Source organism: Lissotriton vulgaris, chromosome 8, assembly GCF_964263255.1.
Source record: "Lissotriton vulgaris chromosome 8, aLisVul1.2, whole genome shotgun sequence".
NCBI lineage: Eukaryota > Metazoa > Chordata > Amphibia > Caudata > Salamandridae > Lissotriton > Lissotriton vulgaris.
In genome coordinates, this window is record NC_141696.1 from 407,532,965 (window position 1) to 407,552,892 (window position 19,928).

A 19,928-nucleotide genomic window follows, 5' to 3' on the forward strand; every position below is an offset into this window, starting at 1 on the left:
CCACTCCTCGTAAAAGCTTGCCAGCCGCCCCCCAATCGGAACATGATCCAAGCAAAGTACACTTACCGGGGGCATTTCCTTGTCCGGAGTTCTTCTTGAACCCTCTGCCACCATAGCGCTGTCCCCTCGTGGGGTAGAAGTTGGTGTAGTTGGCCGAGGTCTGGTACTGACCTCTTCCGGAGCCTTGTCCACGGTTGTTGGTCTGCTGACCACGGCCGATCGCGCGGCCCCTGCCGCGACCGGCCCCTCCAGAAAAACGCTGGTGGAACACCCTCTTGATGCTGGACTGGGCCTTGTCCAGCGACGTGAACGTATTCACGAACTTTCCCAGCTCGCGGATGAAAGGCTCCCCGAAAAGGCCACCCTGGGCCACGGCACCTGCCTCCGACGAGGCCAGGTCCCCCAGCTTCGTATCCAGCTTGATAAGGAGCGAACGCCGCCTTTCCGTGGATAGGGCACAGTTGGCGTTGCCCAAAAAGACGATCACCCTCTGGGCCCAGTTGGAGAGCACCTCCGGTGAAATGGCGGTGCCATTCGCTCGGGCCTCCTCCGCCATATCAAGGATCTTCGTGGCGGGCCCGACCGCATCCAACAGCTTGTCCTGGCAGGCCCGCCAGGACCGGTCGATCCCCTTCCTGGGGTCCTTCATGAATTTCGCCAGGAAGGTGGCCATCTTGGGGTCCAATTCTGGTGTCATGGCCACTTTCCCTTCCAGAGTAGGCCGAGGGCATTCCCCGCGCAGGCAACCCCTCGCCTCCTTCTCCAGGGGCTTGCGCCGCCTGCCCGCGACAAACTTCGCCACCGTCTCCCCCGGGGCCCAGGCCGCGGATCGGGGGTGGACGATCTCGTCCGGGTCCAACATGCCCGACTCGTCACGGGGCATCTCCTTCGCTGAAGGTGTCGGGAGCCAAGAGCGGGTCGACTCCCCGTCGTCATCCGTGTCCGGGGAGTCGTAGATCGGGGAGGCGGGTGCCGTAGACACGTCGCCCGAAGTGCCAGGGTCCACCAAGGGCGCCGAAGGCACCGCCGTCGCCTTGGCCAGGAAGGCGTCACGAAGTCGCTCGAAAGCGCCCTTGTCCACGCCTTGGGCCTCCGATGAAGGTCCCTCACCACGGGGTCTCTTCGGAGCGGGTGGCAACCCGCCGGACGTCCCCGGGAGTTCGGGGGACGGAGGCACCTGCGCCGCTGCCAGCTTCGCACACTCCTCCACGATGCGGGCAGAAAGGCGGTCCTCCATGGGCCCTACCACCTCCGTCACGCAACGATAGATGGAGTTGTCCACCGCCTGATAAAACTCATCATCCTGCAGATAGGGGCAGGCCTCCTCATCGTACTCCCCTTCCATCTCGGAACCAAGGGGCAAATGCGGGGCACCCAAGAGGGCGGCAACCGAGAAAGTTCTCGAAAGTGGGCAGGCCCAGCGGCTGCGATCACGTTTTTGGGCCAGCTGACGTGGCAGGTGGGCTGCACCAACCCCCAAGCGCGCAACCCTCCTCGCCGGGACCGGGTCTACGTACCCCTCAAGCGCGCTAGGCCACACACGGAAAAGAGGTGCACAGATCTCGCCCGAGGGCGATTCACGCGGTCAGAACCTCTATACAGACCCCAGAGGGCGTCAAAATTGGTAAAGTACAGACCCGGATCACCAGGTGTCAGAGGGGTACGCGAGGGTCGGCCCCTGCGCAAGCAGACCCCACGGCGTGGCTCCTCCCACTGCGGAGGCGCGCCGGAGGGTCGGCGAGACGACAGGCCGCCCCCTTGCGGTCTATGTACACACCGCACACAAGTGGGAATAAAGTCGCGTAGGAACGATAGAACGTTCCCGCAACCGGGGACTCTGAAAGGGAATAAACCATGCAAGGAGTCCCCAAAGACCGCACACAAGACAATCAATCACCATAAAAAGAAGTCGAAACAGAAAAGCACTTATCTGGCTGCGGGAGCAGCGAAGAAAGAGGAGGAAGATGATGGGAAGTCCGGTTATATAGTGATGATGGACAGAGACAAAGGACTATGGACTATTATTATAAGCAAAGAGACTCTTGGGAGTTGTTGTTGGTTTTTTGTTGAACATTACGTCAATGCTTTATGTTTAAAGCATCTTTGTTCCTATTATATCTTTTCCTGAGCTGCTGTGGTTTCTTTATGTTAATAAAGCGAAGGAAGATATAGCATAATCTGAAGCCTCCGGTCCTGACATAGAATTCAATTAGGTCCATATGCCATCTGAGACTAGCAACTCATGAGCATTGTGAGTTTTTAAAACGGATCATACTCTGACTAGCGGTAATTGATACCTCCTCTCTGCTATGTGATGTTGACACTTTAAACATAGATCGGTTTCAGTAGTAACGTGCAGCCAGATCTGAACTATAACTTAGCGCCGCATTTCTACAGTTAAACTGTTTAGTTTTCTAATATGTTACAGATCATTAAAACAACCCAATATTAACTTCCAACAGAAACTTTTGATGTTATATCTTCACGTGAAATCTGGCAATCAGCCTTAACACGTATTCCTTTAATTCAAGGTATGATATTTTGTTTATCCAATCATACAAATTTAGTTTATGGTTGTTGACTCCGACTTCTCATAGGACTCCACTTATTTTTTAGTTGAAGCTCCGTGTCGGACATCCTTGCCACACGCCATTGCTGTTCCCGCACTCATATGCGACATTTTTGCCACATGCCACTGCTGTTTCCGTGCTCATAAAAGATCCACTTGAGGATTCAAGGTGACTAACCAAACTAAGCTCTTCTGATTGATGTTCGGACAAATGCACTAATGTTTGTAATGCAATTTGAATGGTAATTTTAAGTATGTGGGAATTTAGAAATGTTTGTAAATATTTTTGCCGAATTCAAATGAAATCGTTGTCAAGCTTTTTAAATGAACATTTGTTCCTCTTTTTATTAATGAATAACTGTATATGTTTTCATTATTGTTTTAACGTATTAGTTTTATCATGTCAAGACACGCAGATTTATGATTTGATCTATACTGCCTTAGTTTTATTTTAGAAACTGTTTCTCAGTGGTTACTAGGAAGGAGTGACCTCTGAGAAAAAATGGTTACACAAGTTTTATCTGACGCATAGAGCATGTATTTCTTTATTAATGTATTTCTCTACTAATGTACTTCTAATTTCAAAGACATTTGTTGATTATGTTGCATTTATCATTTCGCATAGGGAGTTTTTCCTGCATAGAAAAACACCGTCCTGATGATGGTCTATCTGACGACTGCTACCTAGACCGAAACGTCGACACTCCATCATCTCCTGTTTTGTTGCCCTGTCACCAATTCGCAACCCTTTTTTATTAATTAATTTTGGTTGTGTCTTTAAATATCTGGAGTTGATGTTCTGAGTTATGAACTGTAGTGAAAATTTGATTGATCTCTGTTCATGACCTTTTTGCTTTACTTTATTTGTATTTGTCTCCCTACTTTTGTTGCAGTATAAAGAATTTTTTGAACACTGAATACGATTCTTGCCCTCTAGATTGACTAGCATTTACTTGAACTGAAAAAGACCTCTGTTTTTATTTATCTTTCGCCCTTGTGAAACGTTTGCCTGTTACTTGACCAATTAGTGGTGAATGTGCATGGAAGATAGCATTTACAGCCCTCAAAATACCTTGGATTGCATATTTCAAGCAATTCAGACTATGCTGGGGAGAGCGGGACTAGTGACTAGATGTAGTACTGAAGTCCTCAGGTAACAGCGGCACAAGACACTCATCTCACGGGACTGCATCTTGCTAGAAGTACCCAGATCACATTTAGGAAACCCTACATTTGGAAATCCACACTATGACTAGATGTCCTCAGTACACTAGGTAAAACCTGCAAGTTCACAATATCATCTTCTTTTGCACTAAAGGAATCATTAATTAAAGATCCCATTTTAATGTCTTAGGTTGTGAAATGTCTTTTGTTGCCTCTTTAGTAATATCATACCTCAGGGCTTGTAAAGCTTTGAAAAAATTGACAGAAAGAGCTTCACTCTCACTGGCTAGGTCAGGACATGGCCACACTCAAAGACATGCTATCTCTTCCTCATAAAAAAAGAAATGAAAAATGTGTATGAAATCTTTGAATACTGCCCCTTCTTCACTATGTTGTGCAAGAGGGACATGCATTTTATGATATCTAATTGTATGCAAGGGTGAGGCAAGTTTTCTCAGCATTCCTTATGCAGTTCATGTAATTGCAATTAAGGATACCTTCAGCAGACTATCACAATCCAAACAAGCATTTGCAATGCAATCGGTCTCGTCTTTGGGAGCTTATATGTATATAGCTGTGCAACACATTTGCCTGGGTGCTGAAACATCTACTGTTCTATAGCACCTTAGCTGCGTGTAAACATTTCTCCCCAGTGCTGCGCTGTCCATTAGAACTAGTGCTGAATGGACGTTCAATGGTCGTGCGCAGCACTGGGGAGGTAGCGCTGCTGACGACCATTGGCCGTCAGCAGCACTTAAGGGGTTAACATGGAGGGAAAATAAGCACCAAACTGCGTGACATGCCAGGTATGGGAACACATGGAGGGAATTATTGCCTTTCAGTGGGAAATGGTATAGTCCAAAGCTCTGTTTTTAATTTAAAATCAGGGTCTTCGGTGGTCATATCACTGAAAATACAAGATTTGAAAAAAATATTATTGTCTACGGGTGCTCATGGAAGACAATTTCTATGGACTGGAATCTAGAGAATGCTAAAGTGATTCAGGTATTTTACTGACATCTGCTGGTCGTTTTCTATCAAGAAAGTTAAATAGAGGCAGTTGCCAGAAAAATTAAAAAAAACAGAAAGTCCCTCAGCAGAAAGCAATTCTGGTATTTTGCTGACCCCTACGGGTCGTTTTCTATCAAGACAGTTAAATAGAGGCAGTTGAACATAAAAAAAGTCTCTAAGCAGAAGCAGACAAGTCCTAGGGCCGATCTCCTGCGCCCACAAAGTACATACACATTTAAGTATATACTAAAGTATATACAAGAGATATCGAATGCTCGACCTTAAAATGGGTTCACACTCATAAAACCTAACTTGTCACATATCTAAACAAATGGAAAGTGAAGTACAGGTAAAAATGATGTAATATAATGAAAGGAATAGGTGACATATTAAAGCTACGTACGTCGAAACAAGCATTTCACACAACACTGTAGTAGGTTGTATGATGGAATATCAACCCTCAAGATATTGTGATATAAAAATGGGACCTGAACCAGTGGGAGTATTAACATACTCATAGGTAAGGGCAATAGGAACAAACACTCTGGTTCGCTGCATGTGATCTTGCATCAAGAGCAATCACTTGTCTTATTTGTTATTTGCTGGTTGAAGAAGGTTTGCATATTCTTCCGGGCAGTTCCAGACATTACCATCAACTCTTAACTCTGAAACCCCTAAGAGACTATCTGAGACCCTCTCAGTTTCATGTTCAGGATCTCCTGGTCCATTGTGTCATGGGCAGCTAGTAGATTAACCCGTTGAGTGCTCATGACGAGCTGAGCTCGTCATGAGGCACGGTTGAGCTGCACTCATGACGAGCTGAGCTCGTCACGGCCGTTGGAACGTTCGCACGGGGGGATAATTTCCCCGCTGTGCTGAACGTTCGAAAACGGGTGTGGCTGTGACGAGCTCAGCTCGTCATGAGTGCAGGTCCACTGTGCCTCATGACGAGCTGAGCTCGTCACAAGCACAGCGGCGCTGCGCTCGGCCCCCCGCACAGCGGGGGGGAAAACACCCCGCAGTGAAGGGGTTAAGAAAAAGGAGTATGGTGCGGTTGTCTTCATTTAGAGCAATGAGGAGGGCTCTCTAATGTTTCCCAATACAATCCTTTCTTTCTCTTTGGTATATACTGAGATGCATATGTGAAAAAAATATTAATACTACTATTCTACTAGGATTATAAGCGATGCCACTTCCTATTTCAGGTTTTTCTTTTTGCATATGGAAAGTTTCAGATAGGTTAGGACCTAAATATCAGCAGGTGTTTATTTTATCGTGATGGTGGTGGTGATGATTGCATGCTTCAGGGTTCAGGTACGGTTTGCATAGTAATAGATACATAATGAGGTTTGTGATTTCAGAAAGTTCGGATATCTAGTAACTAAGGGCCATATGTATGAAGCCGTTTTTGAATCGCAAAGGCCGAAATTCGCAGAATTTCGGCCTTTGCGACTCGCAAACGGCCGTTTTGTACGTTTTGGAAACATTCCCAAAATAAGGAATTGCAAACTTGTGATATTCCTTATTTTTCCATAGCATTTAGGGAATCGCAAATTTGCGATTCCTTAAATGCTATGTATGTAGCAATTTTAGCTTGCGAATTTAGTTTAAGAATTCGCAAATTACCACCAACTTTCAGTTGATGGTAACTTGCGAATTCTTCCAGAAATGCACAAATTGGCATTTTTAAAGGTGGCATATGATGCACACACATGCCCATAGGGCATGTATGTGCGCCATATGCACACACCTGTTCTTTTCAGGGGTTCAGCAGGGTGTCTTTGAGACACCCCTGCACCTTTGCAATAATTCTCAAATTGCGATTAGCAAATTGCGAATTCGCAATTTGAGAATTATTTTGCATTCATTCCTATGGGCCTCCTGGCCCATAGGAATGCATTGGAAATTATTCCTTAAATGCGAATTCGCAAAAAGCAAATTCACAAATAAGGAAGCTTAAGGAATCGCAAATAAAAAGCAATTTTGTTCATACATACCATTTTGCATTTCCTAAATAGCGATTCCTCTAAATTCGCTATTTAGGAAATGCAAAATAGTTTGATGATACATATGGCCCTAACACTCTTTCGCTTGAATCGTCTTTATAAGAATATGAAATAAAAAAATGAAATGGCATTACTTTTTTTCTTTTGGTATAGACTACCCTTTTCTATCAAAGGTTTGATACAAATATCGTTGCGTGCACAGTTCTTTTAATCTGGAATACAAACATTCCAAAGCATAATTAAGAAGTATGATATAAAACAATAAACTTTGAAAATTGTAAAGCCCGATTTTTACCACCAGTGTGGGTAGCCAAGTATTGGAAAAACATTGTTACCATTTAATAGCTAGAATATGATGAAAAAAGTGTACAATAGCATCCTGAAACAACTTGCTAAACATGTATATCGGTTCTTGAATGCTGCCCTAGTTCTCATTCAGTATTTGCCATCAAGAGAATTCGATGTCCTTCGAGTATTAAAATGAATCTTAAGGGGGATGTTGCTAAGAAAAATAAATAGTGAAATCGGTCAAGTTTAACTATATGCCATGCGATATATATTAAGTAATCCACATATATAGGGACCAGGTAAAATCAGTGGTTCGAATAACTAGTTGAGTTGAGTTGTGTTTCTGTTGAGCAAGCATATTCCAATGTAATTCCAGAAGGGCTATTTTTCTGGTTATCCTACTTAACCGCAGTGGGTCAGATGTAAACTCGTTTCCAGGTTATTTAAAATATCTGGCATGAATCCCCCCTCCCCCAACCTCCCCAAATCTACTTTGGCCACCACTGACATGGAAAGTGGAATTTCTTCAGTTAGAGTAAATTGCACAATTGTGGGCTCTATGCTAACTGTTTTATCTTTTCCTCTGGTTTACAGAGCAGACCCGGACTAGCCTGCTCAGGACACTATGCAATGATGCCAAACTATGCGAAGACGTGACGGCTAAACGGATGCTCCTGGAAAACAATGAGCTTTTCCTGCGCAATAATTTGAAATCAGCTGTTGTTATCAAAGGTAAAACAGACTAAACTTGAACCGAATGAAAAAATGCATTTCTTAGTGAAAATGGCAGTATTTTGAGCTTCTTCACGCGCTTCGCGTTGTCCCTTTACCACTCCCTGAACCAGGCTGGAGGCTCTCGTTCATGGAGCCGTGCACCTCAGATCAAGTTCTTTGAAAAGTTGGACCTCTACTCCTTGCTCACTTAAAGAAGGGTTAGGGCCTTTCTCATGTTATGGGAATGGTGTTCCATATCCTAGAAGTGAGGATGGCGAAGGCTTGTCTTTATCGGCCATCTATGTAGGGGAGTCGGATCTTCTCAACTTGTCGGTAATGCAGCTGGTCTTGGAGATGTTGCAAACTTGGATTGGAAACCAGTATTGTTCCTTCTGGGTTGGGTGATATGGTTGAATTACTTTTGGCCCTTTGTTTCCACTGCTGCTAATGCCACATGAACTGAATTGCACCTCTGGAACCTTACATACATGCAGTGCGGTGCCTGGAACCATTGCAAAAGATGAGAGAATCCAGGAGGGGAAAGGAGCAACGTATTCATAGTAGCACTACAGTACTTTAGTCCTACTTCAGTCTTGCAGTCATTTAAGTCCTTATAAGATTCCTTGTTTATATTATTGTTCACTTGTCTAAAGTTATTATGTTCTGCCAGAACTCAATGATATATTTGCATGTTACCATTTCTTCATGCCTTTGTTAAATACAATATATTTTTCTACAGAACTAATGAAATTTGAAGATGAAGTGACAGAAAAGAAGGCAAAAAGGATCCCAAAAGAGTAAGTTGTTTTTATGTACAATTAACATTTTTGGAAACTTTCAAGGTGAAATCAGAATGTATTACAATGAGAACCATATTTACAAATGGGTTGTTCTAATGCAACCTTTTTGCAATCGTGGAAAGATAGCTTGTAATAGCTTGTAGTTAGCCCGTGATTAAACTCTGCTTCCCCTTTCATGTGACTTTCCTTTTATCAACCCTGACCAGTCCAGTAAATCTCTTCCTACGACTTAGGAATCACATAGTTCAAAGCTCACTCACATTGAAGTAGACAAATAGAGAAATACTTGTGGTATTTGGTCTGACAATTCCATGTTAGAACATGCTAGTCATGCATCCATTGCAATTCACTCGTCTGGAACAATTGTTCTCTTTCATTCCCCAGTTGATTACTCATTAAAGCAAGCCATTAGCATTAGCATTAGCTCATAGTCAATATATGGTGGCTTTTTGTGTGCCTAATCACAAACTTCTCAAAGGTACTATGTATCAATGCTGAAACAACATGTATACTTTTATCACTTAAGACAATGGGTCAAATCTTCTCTGATATTTCCTTCTAAAAATTCACTTGTCTTCTTTATTGTCACTTCCCTCTTCATCCTCATACACCAGTCGCTTCTAGTAGTAATCCGCCATGGCCAAAACCTGCCTCTCCTGGGCCTGATGCTCTAATCCCTCACAGGAAATGTAATACTGGATTCCACATCAGCCATGGTGGAACTTCTGCTGGCTACAGAGGATTCCTTGATCAGACTCACCTTCACACTTGCAGCACAAGCATCACCCAAATTTGATTTTTCCTAAATGATCTCCTGGGAAATGCTGAATTCCTATTTTGTGATAATGGACCACAAACTTGGGCTAGACCTATCAACCCAGGCTAACTCCTCTATGCTTGTAAAAGAACAGATCTTCTCCATCTCCTACTTCCACTCATTCTTCCCCAACTTGCTGACCTTGGGAAACCAGCTAACCTCCCCGACCAATCCATCCTTCTGCACATACTGTGCCACCTCCACAAACAATGTGCCTCCATATTGCAAGGAACACACAGATATTGTATTGAAAAACTGGACTTCTTGATCCTAGTCCTAGTTAGCTTCGTAAACTATAACTGATGAATTGAGTGGTTGGTTGGTTTTTAAACATTGGTTTTTAAATTGTTTCAACAGCTAACAAGAATGTCATTTAACCTTTGTTTTTTTCAGTTAACTATGTATACTCTGGAAAGGGGGGAGCCTCTGTTCAGATATATATATAATTTTATACACTGAGGAAGCCTTTACGGCGAAACGCGTTTGTCATCTTGGTGGCAGGGGGGTCTGCCAATAAATCGTTTCCAGTATCTTAAAGCTTGGAGTGCCGTCTACTTTCTTTAAAAAAAGCAAGTGTTTGTCGATATATATATATATATATATATATATATATATATATATATATATATATATATATATATATATATATATATATATATCCACGGTTTCCTCTTGTAATTCAGGCAATACACATACAGTTGCGCTTGTGGTGATAGAACTAGTGTAGTCGAGGTTAGTCTAGAGTTTCAGTAGGAAAGCCATTTTTGATTTCTAAGTAACGTTTGCACCATACAATGAATCTGCACAAAATTTCCAACAGAAAAGTATACCCACTTTGGATTCTTCCTTCCAAGTTCCATGCAGATCCCAAGTTGGGGGGATGGGGTAGGGGGGAGAAACAAGAAAAAAGAGGATCCCACAAGTGCCATTTCTCACTTTAATTCATAAATGATTGTGGCTCTTCGATACAGAAAAAACTACTGAACTGAATTATACCAAATCTGGTATAAAGACAAATGTTTATTCACGGATTGTGCATATGTTAATTTGGTGTAAATCTGCTCAGTAGTTTTCAAGAAATTAACATCTACTAATATACTGCATTTGGGAATGAGGAAATTGAATTTGAGATATATCGGACTGTTATTTCACAGATGCTCCATGGATTCAGGAATCTGCTGAGTTTTCGTGACTCCATTAACAAAAATAAAGGCTCACCATTGGAGCTTCTTCTGTTGTACATTGTGAATTTGCAAATTCAGCACGGGAGTTATGAATCTGTTGCATGGTGATTAGCTGGGCGACACAGAAACATTTTTGTTGTGGTCACCACTACCCAACAAGCAGCACTGAGCACTGTGTTGGGAAACATAAAAAGGAAAGGGGCATAATGGGATAGGGTGAATTTACAGTGACTCTGAGCGTTGTTTGTGGGGTGGAGAGCAAAAGAACCCCAAGTGTCTTAAAATAAAAATTAAAAATATATATTTATAGTGGGTTTGCAAATCTCATAGCACATTTGAGATTCTATGATCCTCCCTGGACCTCTGAATTTGCAAATCCAGCAAAGCATTCGCAAATAAAGAAAAATAGTTAAAAAAAGTATTTGGGGAACTAATGCTTTTCCGATTTTTTGCCATCCGCTATAATGGTCCTCTGAAATTGTTGTAAATGCAAAATATTGCTGTTGAAATAAAATTTTATTGTGAATCCGAAATTGAGGTGATGAACCCTTCATGAATATAAAATAAACAAGTCTAAATTCACTAGTAAATAAACAGATTCCCCATCTATCAAAACATCATAATGAAGTTTCTTCACCTCTCTCTGCAAATCAATGATTCTCAATTTCACATGTCTTCAATTTCTTCGACCTCTTTCCCACCCTTCTCTCCATAGCTGGGCAAAACTCCACTTCATGCCACACACTCCACATACTGGATTCCATGACCTATAGACAAAACTAGACTAAATGTGTCTTGCATATTCACGAAAGATAATTTAAGCTCATGGTTATGTTCAAGTAATTTTCCACTTCCTGGATTCTTGTGATTGATTTTTGAAAGCCATACCCCCCAAGTTACTTTTCACTACATTAACCTCTTGGCTCCATCTACTGATGTTGTGGAATTGATTTCCTTAATGCTGTTTGTGGTGTGTTCCGCCGCCAGTGGAGTGTGCTCAGATTATTCCAACACTGCGCTCTTGGCCAAATATTTCCTGTATCCTGTGCTTGCAACTGCAGTTGATTATGAAGAGGAAGGGAGTCTTTCCATGTTACAAAACCACATGTGACTGATGGCTGTCTGAAGGCTGCCACCTAAGTAGCTTGCCAATTTTTCAGTTTACATGTGACCCCTCATAAAAGCAACCATATTGGCCCAAGGGCCACATTTTTTTAAAACACGACTTAAAACATTTAAAAAAATTACACATTGTGCACCCCATCACAAACCTAGGGAGGCCATCATCAATTCACCTCCCTTCCACTTTTTTTTAAATATATTCATGGAGCTGTTCTACTTATATACATCTAATGTTCTTTCAGCACAGAAAGAAAGCCGTTGTCGAGGTTGAGTGAGATCTCCACACCTGTTAGTTATTCCATCATTCATCATCTATAGATCTGTGACCATAGCAGTGCTGGGTTCATTCCAGTCCCCTGGGGGTCTGGAATGAAAGAAACATAACATAACAGATCAGAATTTTCCATTGCATGAAATATAGATGGCCTAACTTGTAACCCTATCTTAGGCAATAACCTGCACATGCATAAGTGACTGGTTATTCTGTAAGGCATCAAACTCCCAGGGGGGTACAGCAAGGTCTGCAGTAAGGCCACCAAGTCTTCTTTCAGTGTATCATCCCTCCTAAACTCATGCATACCTCTTCCGTCCCAAACACTCTTTAATGTCCCTCAGCCATTCCCTTTCAGTAGGGCTTTGGCACTCATCCACCTAGTTGTGTTTGTTTACTTAGATAGTAGGCAGCTCATAGCAGCAGGCAGGCCATAGGTGTTCCACTCAGCTGGAACCCAGTGATGTTATGGAATCCCCTAGCAAGCCTATCCCAGAACACAGTCATCTTCGGTCATTCTTAAGTTCTACGCTGTTTCTGCTGGGTCAATATTATGCATTACCAGTGCTGCGATATATATTACACGTAATACATTAAATTCAATTAACTAGAACCTTGCATTTCTGGCAGGTTTTGAAATGCTTCTGCAGATTTTTTAATAATTCGGTTCCTGTACTCCATCCCCACAATCTACTTCCCATTTTGCTCTAAGTACCAATGTCACTCTCTCAATCAATCCTCAGGGCTCTGCACAGTATTGAGATCAGGCTGTAGTTCACTGTCAGGTGTAGTACAGCAGTCAATGAGTGTGACAGTTCAGGGGTGTCAAGAAAAGTGATCCATGAAATTCTGTGACCATGATTGGCCAGGAGTACTGAAGAGTCTGTGCAGATGTCATTCCAAAAGACAGTTGAGATTCACAGAATTAAATACATTTACTCTCGCTTCCACCTCTAAATTGCGCAAGAAAGAAGTTTGTTTCCTAAAAGGAGAATATGTGCTCCTCCGTTAAAAACACAAGAAAGAAATGTTGCTCCATTCTTTCAAGTTCATTATCAGCTTTCCTGGGGGTCTAGGGACTTTATAGTTAGGAAATAGAATTTGAAAAACCTCCCAACATTTTTTTTTACAGGTACGTTCTAGTTAGACTCAGATTGTACAAAGCCCCTGAAATTCAGTAGTTATAATTACCTGAGCTAACTATAACTTATGTCCTCGCAATGCACTGCTTATGACCTCACATATTACATCTCTCGTGACATGGTCAGTGACATTACTGATGACATCACTGATGACATCTCAAATGACTTCACTGATGACATCATCCACAGAATCACTCACACACCCACTCACATCCCTATACAACCTCTTGTATTACCCTCTCACATACCCACACAATCCCTCACATACCCATTCACAGACTCATATCAGTACTCAGATACCTACCAACTCCTCCATAGAGGCACTCATACACCCATTCACACACCCATATAACCACTCATACAACCAGTCACTCACCCATACAGCCACTCACACACTCACTCACATACCCACACAACCACTGTGTACCCATTCACACATCCATGCAAGCACTCACACATGCATTCACTCACCCATACTGCCATTCACACAGACACATAGGGGGATATTTATAATCAAATGTCAGAGCGTGGTGTTACGATAAAATTGGTATTTTCAAACACAGGGATGCACCGTATTTACAAAAATACTGCGCACCTCTGTGTTTCCCCTAGTGCTGGTGCTTACAAAGCTGCCTAGCGCCAGCACAGGCACCCATGCGCCTAGAAGTTGTATCACTTAGTAGTTGTACACCAAGTATACTATTTTAACTCCTGTAGTAGGTTAATATATCTGTTGAACACCAATTGTAAGAAAGTGTCCTCTTTTTGCATGGTTGCCCCCACTTTTTGCCAAACTGTTGATGCACTTTGATTGCGTGTGCGCTAGGTTCCTGCCCACCAGGTATCCAGGACCTATGTTCTTTCCCTAAATTGCATTAAAACAAAACCCAATTGGCGCTCTTTGGCCACATGTCAGCCCCTTGTAAATGTTACCATAGGTACCAAGGGTACTGTGGCCAGGGAAGGCCTCTAAAGGCTGCAGCAGTTATTGTGCCACCCTTAGAGGCCCTGTATCTTTACACACACACACACACACACACACTGCCTTTGCAGGCTGTGTTTTTTGGTGCAAAACAAAGTGAAGAGTCGACATGGCACACATCCCTGTGTGCCATGCCTACAACCCACTGTCCTGGCATAAGTCAGCCACCCCTCTAGCTGTGTACGCTATCCCAGTAGTGAGGAAACAGGTGCATGATCCCTGTACCCGTACAGTGTCTAAACCAATTCTTAGACATTGCAAATGCGGCAATGCTATTAAGAGTATATGGTGCTGGGAGTTTGTCATTACGAACTCCACTGCACCATATTGGCTTTACTGAAAACTGGGAAGTTTGGTATCAAACTTAACACATTAAACCCACACTGATGCCAGTGTGGGATTTAATGAAAAATGCACTCAGAGGGCATCTTAGAGATGCCCTCTGAATAACGACCTAACGCAAGTGTCCTGGCTGAGTGGCTGCTCACCAGCTTCCACCACCAGATATGTTTGTGGACCCCTGGGTCAAGATCCTGCTGCTCTCGGGGGTCTGAAACAATGCACATCCTGGGATGAGGTGCCAAGCCTCCTGCCCTAGGATGGGCAGGGTCCACGAAGGGGAAGCTTCAAAGGCTTGCCACCTTTGTGAGCTACCCCAGCCATTTGCTGCTTCCAGCAACTGGCCCCCACTGGTTCTGCCCCCAACTATGGGTGGGAGAATCGGCTGGAAAACCAAGTGAGGAAGAGAGGTGTGCCCACCTTTGCTAACCTCACCCCTCAGGTGGGGGAGGTGAGGTGAAGCACAGCTCTCATTCCCTGCCATCTTGCAGATGGGGGACCCAGCCAACGAGAGAGAGGCATATACCCCCTCCGACTGGAGGTTGGCATATTAGGGGTGTACCCACCTCAAGGAAGGGACCCATTGATCCAGACAAACAAGTTACTTACCTTCGGTAACAATATATCTGTAAGAAACAGTAGTAAGTATTAGATTCCTTACCTTAGAATATCCCCAGGCGTCAGACTGGATCTGGAAATTTTTGCGTAGCAGTACCCTTGCGCGTCGGTAGGCGTTGTCCGCGGCTCCGCGTCCGCCGTCGGTGTCGTGGGCGCTGTGATGACGTCGTCGGAGTACTTAGATGCCGCCTCCATGCGCTGACGTCAGTTCTTAGACACAGCTTTTCCGCGCCAGAAACGCATAGCCGTGTTAAAAACCAACACTGGTGCCATTGAAACTAGGGCCCTGAAAGGGGATGACCTTAACCCTAGATATCGGTTCGCAGAACGGGGAGGATGGGTGGGGCGGTAAGGAATCTAAGACTAACTACTGTTTGTTACAGATATATCGTTACCGAAGGTAAGTAACTTGTTCATCTGAAAGAAACAGGTTAGTATTAGATTCCGTACCTTAGAATAGATACCCCAGCAATACCAACCCCTGTGGTGGGTCTGCGAACCAATAATCACACCAGAAAGTCCTGGAGGACGGAACGGCCAAAGAAGCCATCACTCCGGACTTGGCTGTCCAGGCAGTAGTGTCTTGCAAATGTGTGCACGTAGCTGCCTGACAGATGTCCTGCAAGGGGACTCCCCGGCCCAGGGCAGTGGTAGCTGCCATGGCCCGAGTGGAATGGGCCCTCAGCCCAACAGGAGGTTCCTTCTTCGCCAAGGAGTAACAAGCCTTGATACACAAGATGACCCACCGAGAGATGGTCCGCTTGTGCACCGCCCATCCCTTCTTAGCGGCCACGTAACCAACAAATAGTTGGTCATCCAGCCGGAACTGGCGTGTGCGATCCAGATAGAACGAAAGCGCACGTTTTGGGTCCAGACGGTGGAGCCGCTCTTCCTCTTTTGAGGGGTGCGGTGGCGGAAAGAAGGTGAGCAAGGTGATAGACTGCCCGATGTGGAAAGCCGTGACAACCTTGGGCAGGAAAGAGGGTCTAGTCCGCAACACAACCTTGTCCGGATGGACAGAAAGGAAAGGAGGTTTGGATGAAAGAGTCTGGAGCTCACTCACTCGCCTGGCAGAGGTGATGGCAAGTAGGAAAGCAGTCTTCAGAGTAAGAAGGCGGAGAGGACAGTTGTGAGCAGCTCAAAGGGAGCGCACATCAGATAGGTAAGAACAAGGTTCAAGTCCCACTGAGGCATCACAAACTGAACAGGGGGAAACATGTGTGTGATGCCTTTCAGAAAACGAATTACAATAGGGGACTTGAACAAAGATGGTTGATCAGGCAGCCTTAGAAAGGCTGAAAGGGCAGAAAGGTAGCCCTTGATAGTGCCCAGAGCAGAGCCCTGCTGGGCAAGAGAAAGAAGGAAGAGAAGAACCTCAGAAAGAGGGGCAGAGAGAGGATCCACAGCCTTTGCTGTGCACCATGCCACAAATCTGTTCCACCTGCAGGCGTATACCGACTTTGTGGAGGGACGCCTGGCTGCCAGAATAACATTACAGACTTCAGGAGGCAAGTCAAATGGCCTCAACTGTCGCCGCTCAATCTCCAAGCATGGAGGTGGAGACTGGACAGGTTCGGGTGGAGGACCGTCCCCTGCTGCTGCGAAAGAAGGTCCTCCTGAAGAGGCAGACAAACCGGGGGATCGACTGACATACTGATTAGCTCGAGATACCAGTACCTTTGTGCCCAGTCCGGAGCCACAAGGATGACTTGGGCCCGGTCGTGTTTGATCTTCTTCAGCACTCTGGGCAGAAGTGGTATAGGCAGAAAGGCATACAACAGACCGCAACTCCACTGGTGACGAAAAGCGTCTCCGAGCGAGTGCAGCCTTGGAAATTCCAACGCTCAGAACTGAACACATTGCGCATTTTCTTCGGTGGCGAATAGATCTAACCAAGGCTCTCCCCACTGCAGAAAAAGACCTTGCGCCACGTCCGAGTTCAGACGCCATTCGTGATCCATCATGCAACAGCGGCTGAGTTCGTCCGCCCTGGCGTTCAGAGAACCTGCCAGGTGTTGAACCACCAGGGTCACGCCCTGATGTTACAGCCACTGCCAGAGGCGCAGAGCTTCCTGGCAGAGGGTCCACGACCACACCCCGCCCTGTTTGTTGCAGTACCACATGGCGGTGGCGTTGTCCGTGAACACCTGCACTACACTCCCCCGGACAGAGAGGAGGAATGCCTTCAGTGCTAGACGAATCGCCCGCAGCTCCAAAAGGTTGATATGGAGCCGGGACTCCGCCGGTGACCAGAGGCCTCTGATCTCCGCCCCTCCCATGTGGCCTCCCCACCCTGGAGGGACGCGTCCGTCACAACTACGTGCTCCGGTTGGAGAAGGGAGAGGGACCTGCCGCTGACTCAATCGCGGTCCGTGAGCCACCACTGCAGCTGTCTCGCAGTGCACTCCGAGATCAGGACATGGTCGGACAGGTTGCCCTGATGCTGGGCCCACTGAAACTTCAGGTCCCACTGCAGAGCCCGCATCCGCCATCGGGCGTGATGCACCAGAAGGATGCAGGAGGCCATCAGCCCCAGAGGCCGCAGCGTCAACCTGACCGAGACTCGGGATAAAGGCTGAAAGATCGGAATCAGAGCCTGAATATCCCGAACCCGCTGTTCGGGAGGATAAACCCGAAACTGCGCCGAGTCGAGAACCGGTCCAATGAAGAGGAGCTTCTGGGAGGGGCCCAGGTGTGACTTCGGCACATTGATTGAGAACCCCAGCTGGTGAAGGAGGTCTGCCGTCGTCTGGAGTTGGCTGACGACTGTCTGGGGCGAGCCCGCCTTCAACAACCAGTCGTCGAGGTAGGGGAAGACTGAAACCCCTAGCCTGTGCAGATGAGCTGCGACCACCTCCATCACCTTCGTGAACACCCGTGGAGCGCTGGTAAGGCCGAAGGGGAGCACAGTAAACTGAAAGTGCTCGTGGCCCACCGTGAACCGCAGGTAGCGCCGGTGGGCCGGCAGGACGGGGATGTGGAATAAGTGTCCTGCAAGTCCAATGCTACCATCCAGTCTCCTGGGTCCAGAGCAGCTAAGACTTGAGCCAGTGTAAGCATTTTGAACTTCTCCTTCCGGAGGAAGCCGTTGACGTTCCGTAGATCCAGGATAGGGCGTAGGCCCCCTTTGCCCTTCTTGGGTACCAGAAAGTAGTGGGAGTAGCAACCACACCCTACTTCTGGCCCAGGAACGCGCTCGATGGCCACCTTGGCCAAGAGGGCCGTAACTTCCTCCTGCAGAAGTCGCAAGTGATCCCCTGACACACGGTGGTATTGCGGTGGCATGGCTGGAGGGGTCGCGTCGATGGGGAGGGAGTAGCCCCTTCGGACGATTTGCAGCACCCACCTGTCCAATGTGACAGTGCGCCAGTGGAGGAGGTGATGAAGAACCCTGCCCCCCACTGGCATCACATGGGCCTGAAAGCACGGACTAGGAGGGTTTTGAGGCAGATGCTGCAGGGGTAGGTGTGGACTGACCTCGCCGTTGTCCCCGACCGCCGCCACGGCGATTTCCAGGGCCACCACCGCGTTGGGAAGTAGTCTGCGGTGCGTGGCTGGCAGCACGTGTCGGGGCACCCCTTCCTTGTCCACGAAAGGAGCGAAAGGCACCCATTTGCTGGCACGGGGCCGAGAGGCCCAAGGACTTGGCCGTAGCCTTGGAGTCCTTAAAGCCCTCAAGCGCATGGTCTGCCTTGTCGCCAAAAAGGCGAGGGCCATCAAACGGCATGTCCATGAGTGTGTTCTGGACATCGGCCGAAAAGTTGGCAGACCTCAACCAGGCGTGGCGGCGAATCGCCTCCGCCCGGGCAATCTGGCAGCCGTTTGGGACCGCGTCCCACAGAGAGTGGGTGTAGCGGCCCAAGAGGCACGCGGTGTTGGAAGACCGCAGATCCAAACTCAGGGAGGAGAATACCTTTTTGCCATATTGCTCGTACCTCTTGTATTCCCGATCGGGCGGAGCCGCCGGGAATGTGGTCTGGGAGTTGGAGGCCTGGATGACCAGGCTCTCGGGGGTGGGATGGGTGGACAGGAAACAAGGGTCGCCCGGGGCCGGGCGGTGGCTTCTGGCCACGTTCCTATCTACAGGCGGACCTGTAGCGGGCCTGGACCAAGTGCCCAAAAGAACTTCAAGCAAGGCCTCATTAAACAGCAGCAGAGGCTCAGCCGAGTTTGACTGCGGTTTAAGGACCTCAGTGAGGAGGTTAGTCCTCATGGCCGCGACAGGGAGCTCAAGGCCCAAGGCCCTGGCCGCCCGCGTCAACACCACACTGTAGGTTGCCCCCTCCTCCGTAGCCACGGTAGGGGGTGAGACAAAACCAGTGTCTGGCAAAGTGTCCAGACCACTGGCATCCCCAAGTTCACCTGTCCAGTCCTGCTGGGACTGACACTCATGTGCCAGAGGGTCCTCAGACCCCTCCCAATAAGCCTCATCACCCATCTCCTGAAAATCAGGGTTGTCAAAGGATGGGGCCGGTTCGTCGAAGTAGAAGTCTCCCATTGGCGTCGAGAGCGGCGCCCAGCGGTGCCGTTCCAACGCCGGAACCGGATCGAGGGAGGCATCGGGGACGGCGGCGCCCGAAGGCCGCGCGTGGGTGACACCCTAGGGACTGGCGCCGGTGAGGTCGTCAGGTCAACCGGCGACGACCCGGATCCGGAAGCGGATCCAGCGGCCCTGCGGCACCGGCGGCGTCGGGGCCAAGCACCCAACCCGCTAGGGTCCCCAGACGGGTTCGCTGCGCCCGCAAGTGTCGCGGAGCCCATCGGAGGAGAGAGGGACCTCATGGCCATGAGGAAGCGCTCGATCTCCTACGGCGTCGCTTGCTGCCCAGGGACCGAAGGGTATGAGGCAGGTCGTGACGCCCGCGACTCCGATGGAGCCGCGTGGGCGATGTCACCGAACC

The 19,928-nt window shown here is 47.0% G+C and overlaps 1 protein-coding gene across 1 annotated transcript in view; it reads left to right on the top strand.

The window, feature by feature from the left end:
• VWA3B (von Willebrand factor A domain containing 3B) overlaps positions 1 to 19,928 on the top strand; it is a 981,637-nt gene that overhangs the window by 471,136 nt on the left and 490,573 nt on the right. The window contains exons 17-18 of the mRNA XM_086934174.1: positions 7,633 to 7,770; positions 8,492 to 8,549. Coding sequence (XP_086790300.1) covers positions 7,633 to 7,770; positions 8,492 to 8,549 — 196 coding nt within the window. The remainder of the gene's footprint in view (positions 1 to 7,632; positions 7,771 to 8,491; positions 8,550 to 19,928) is intronic.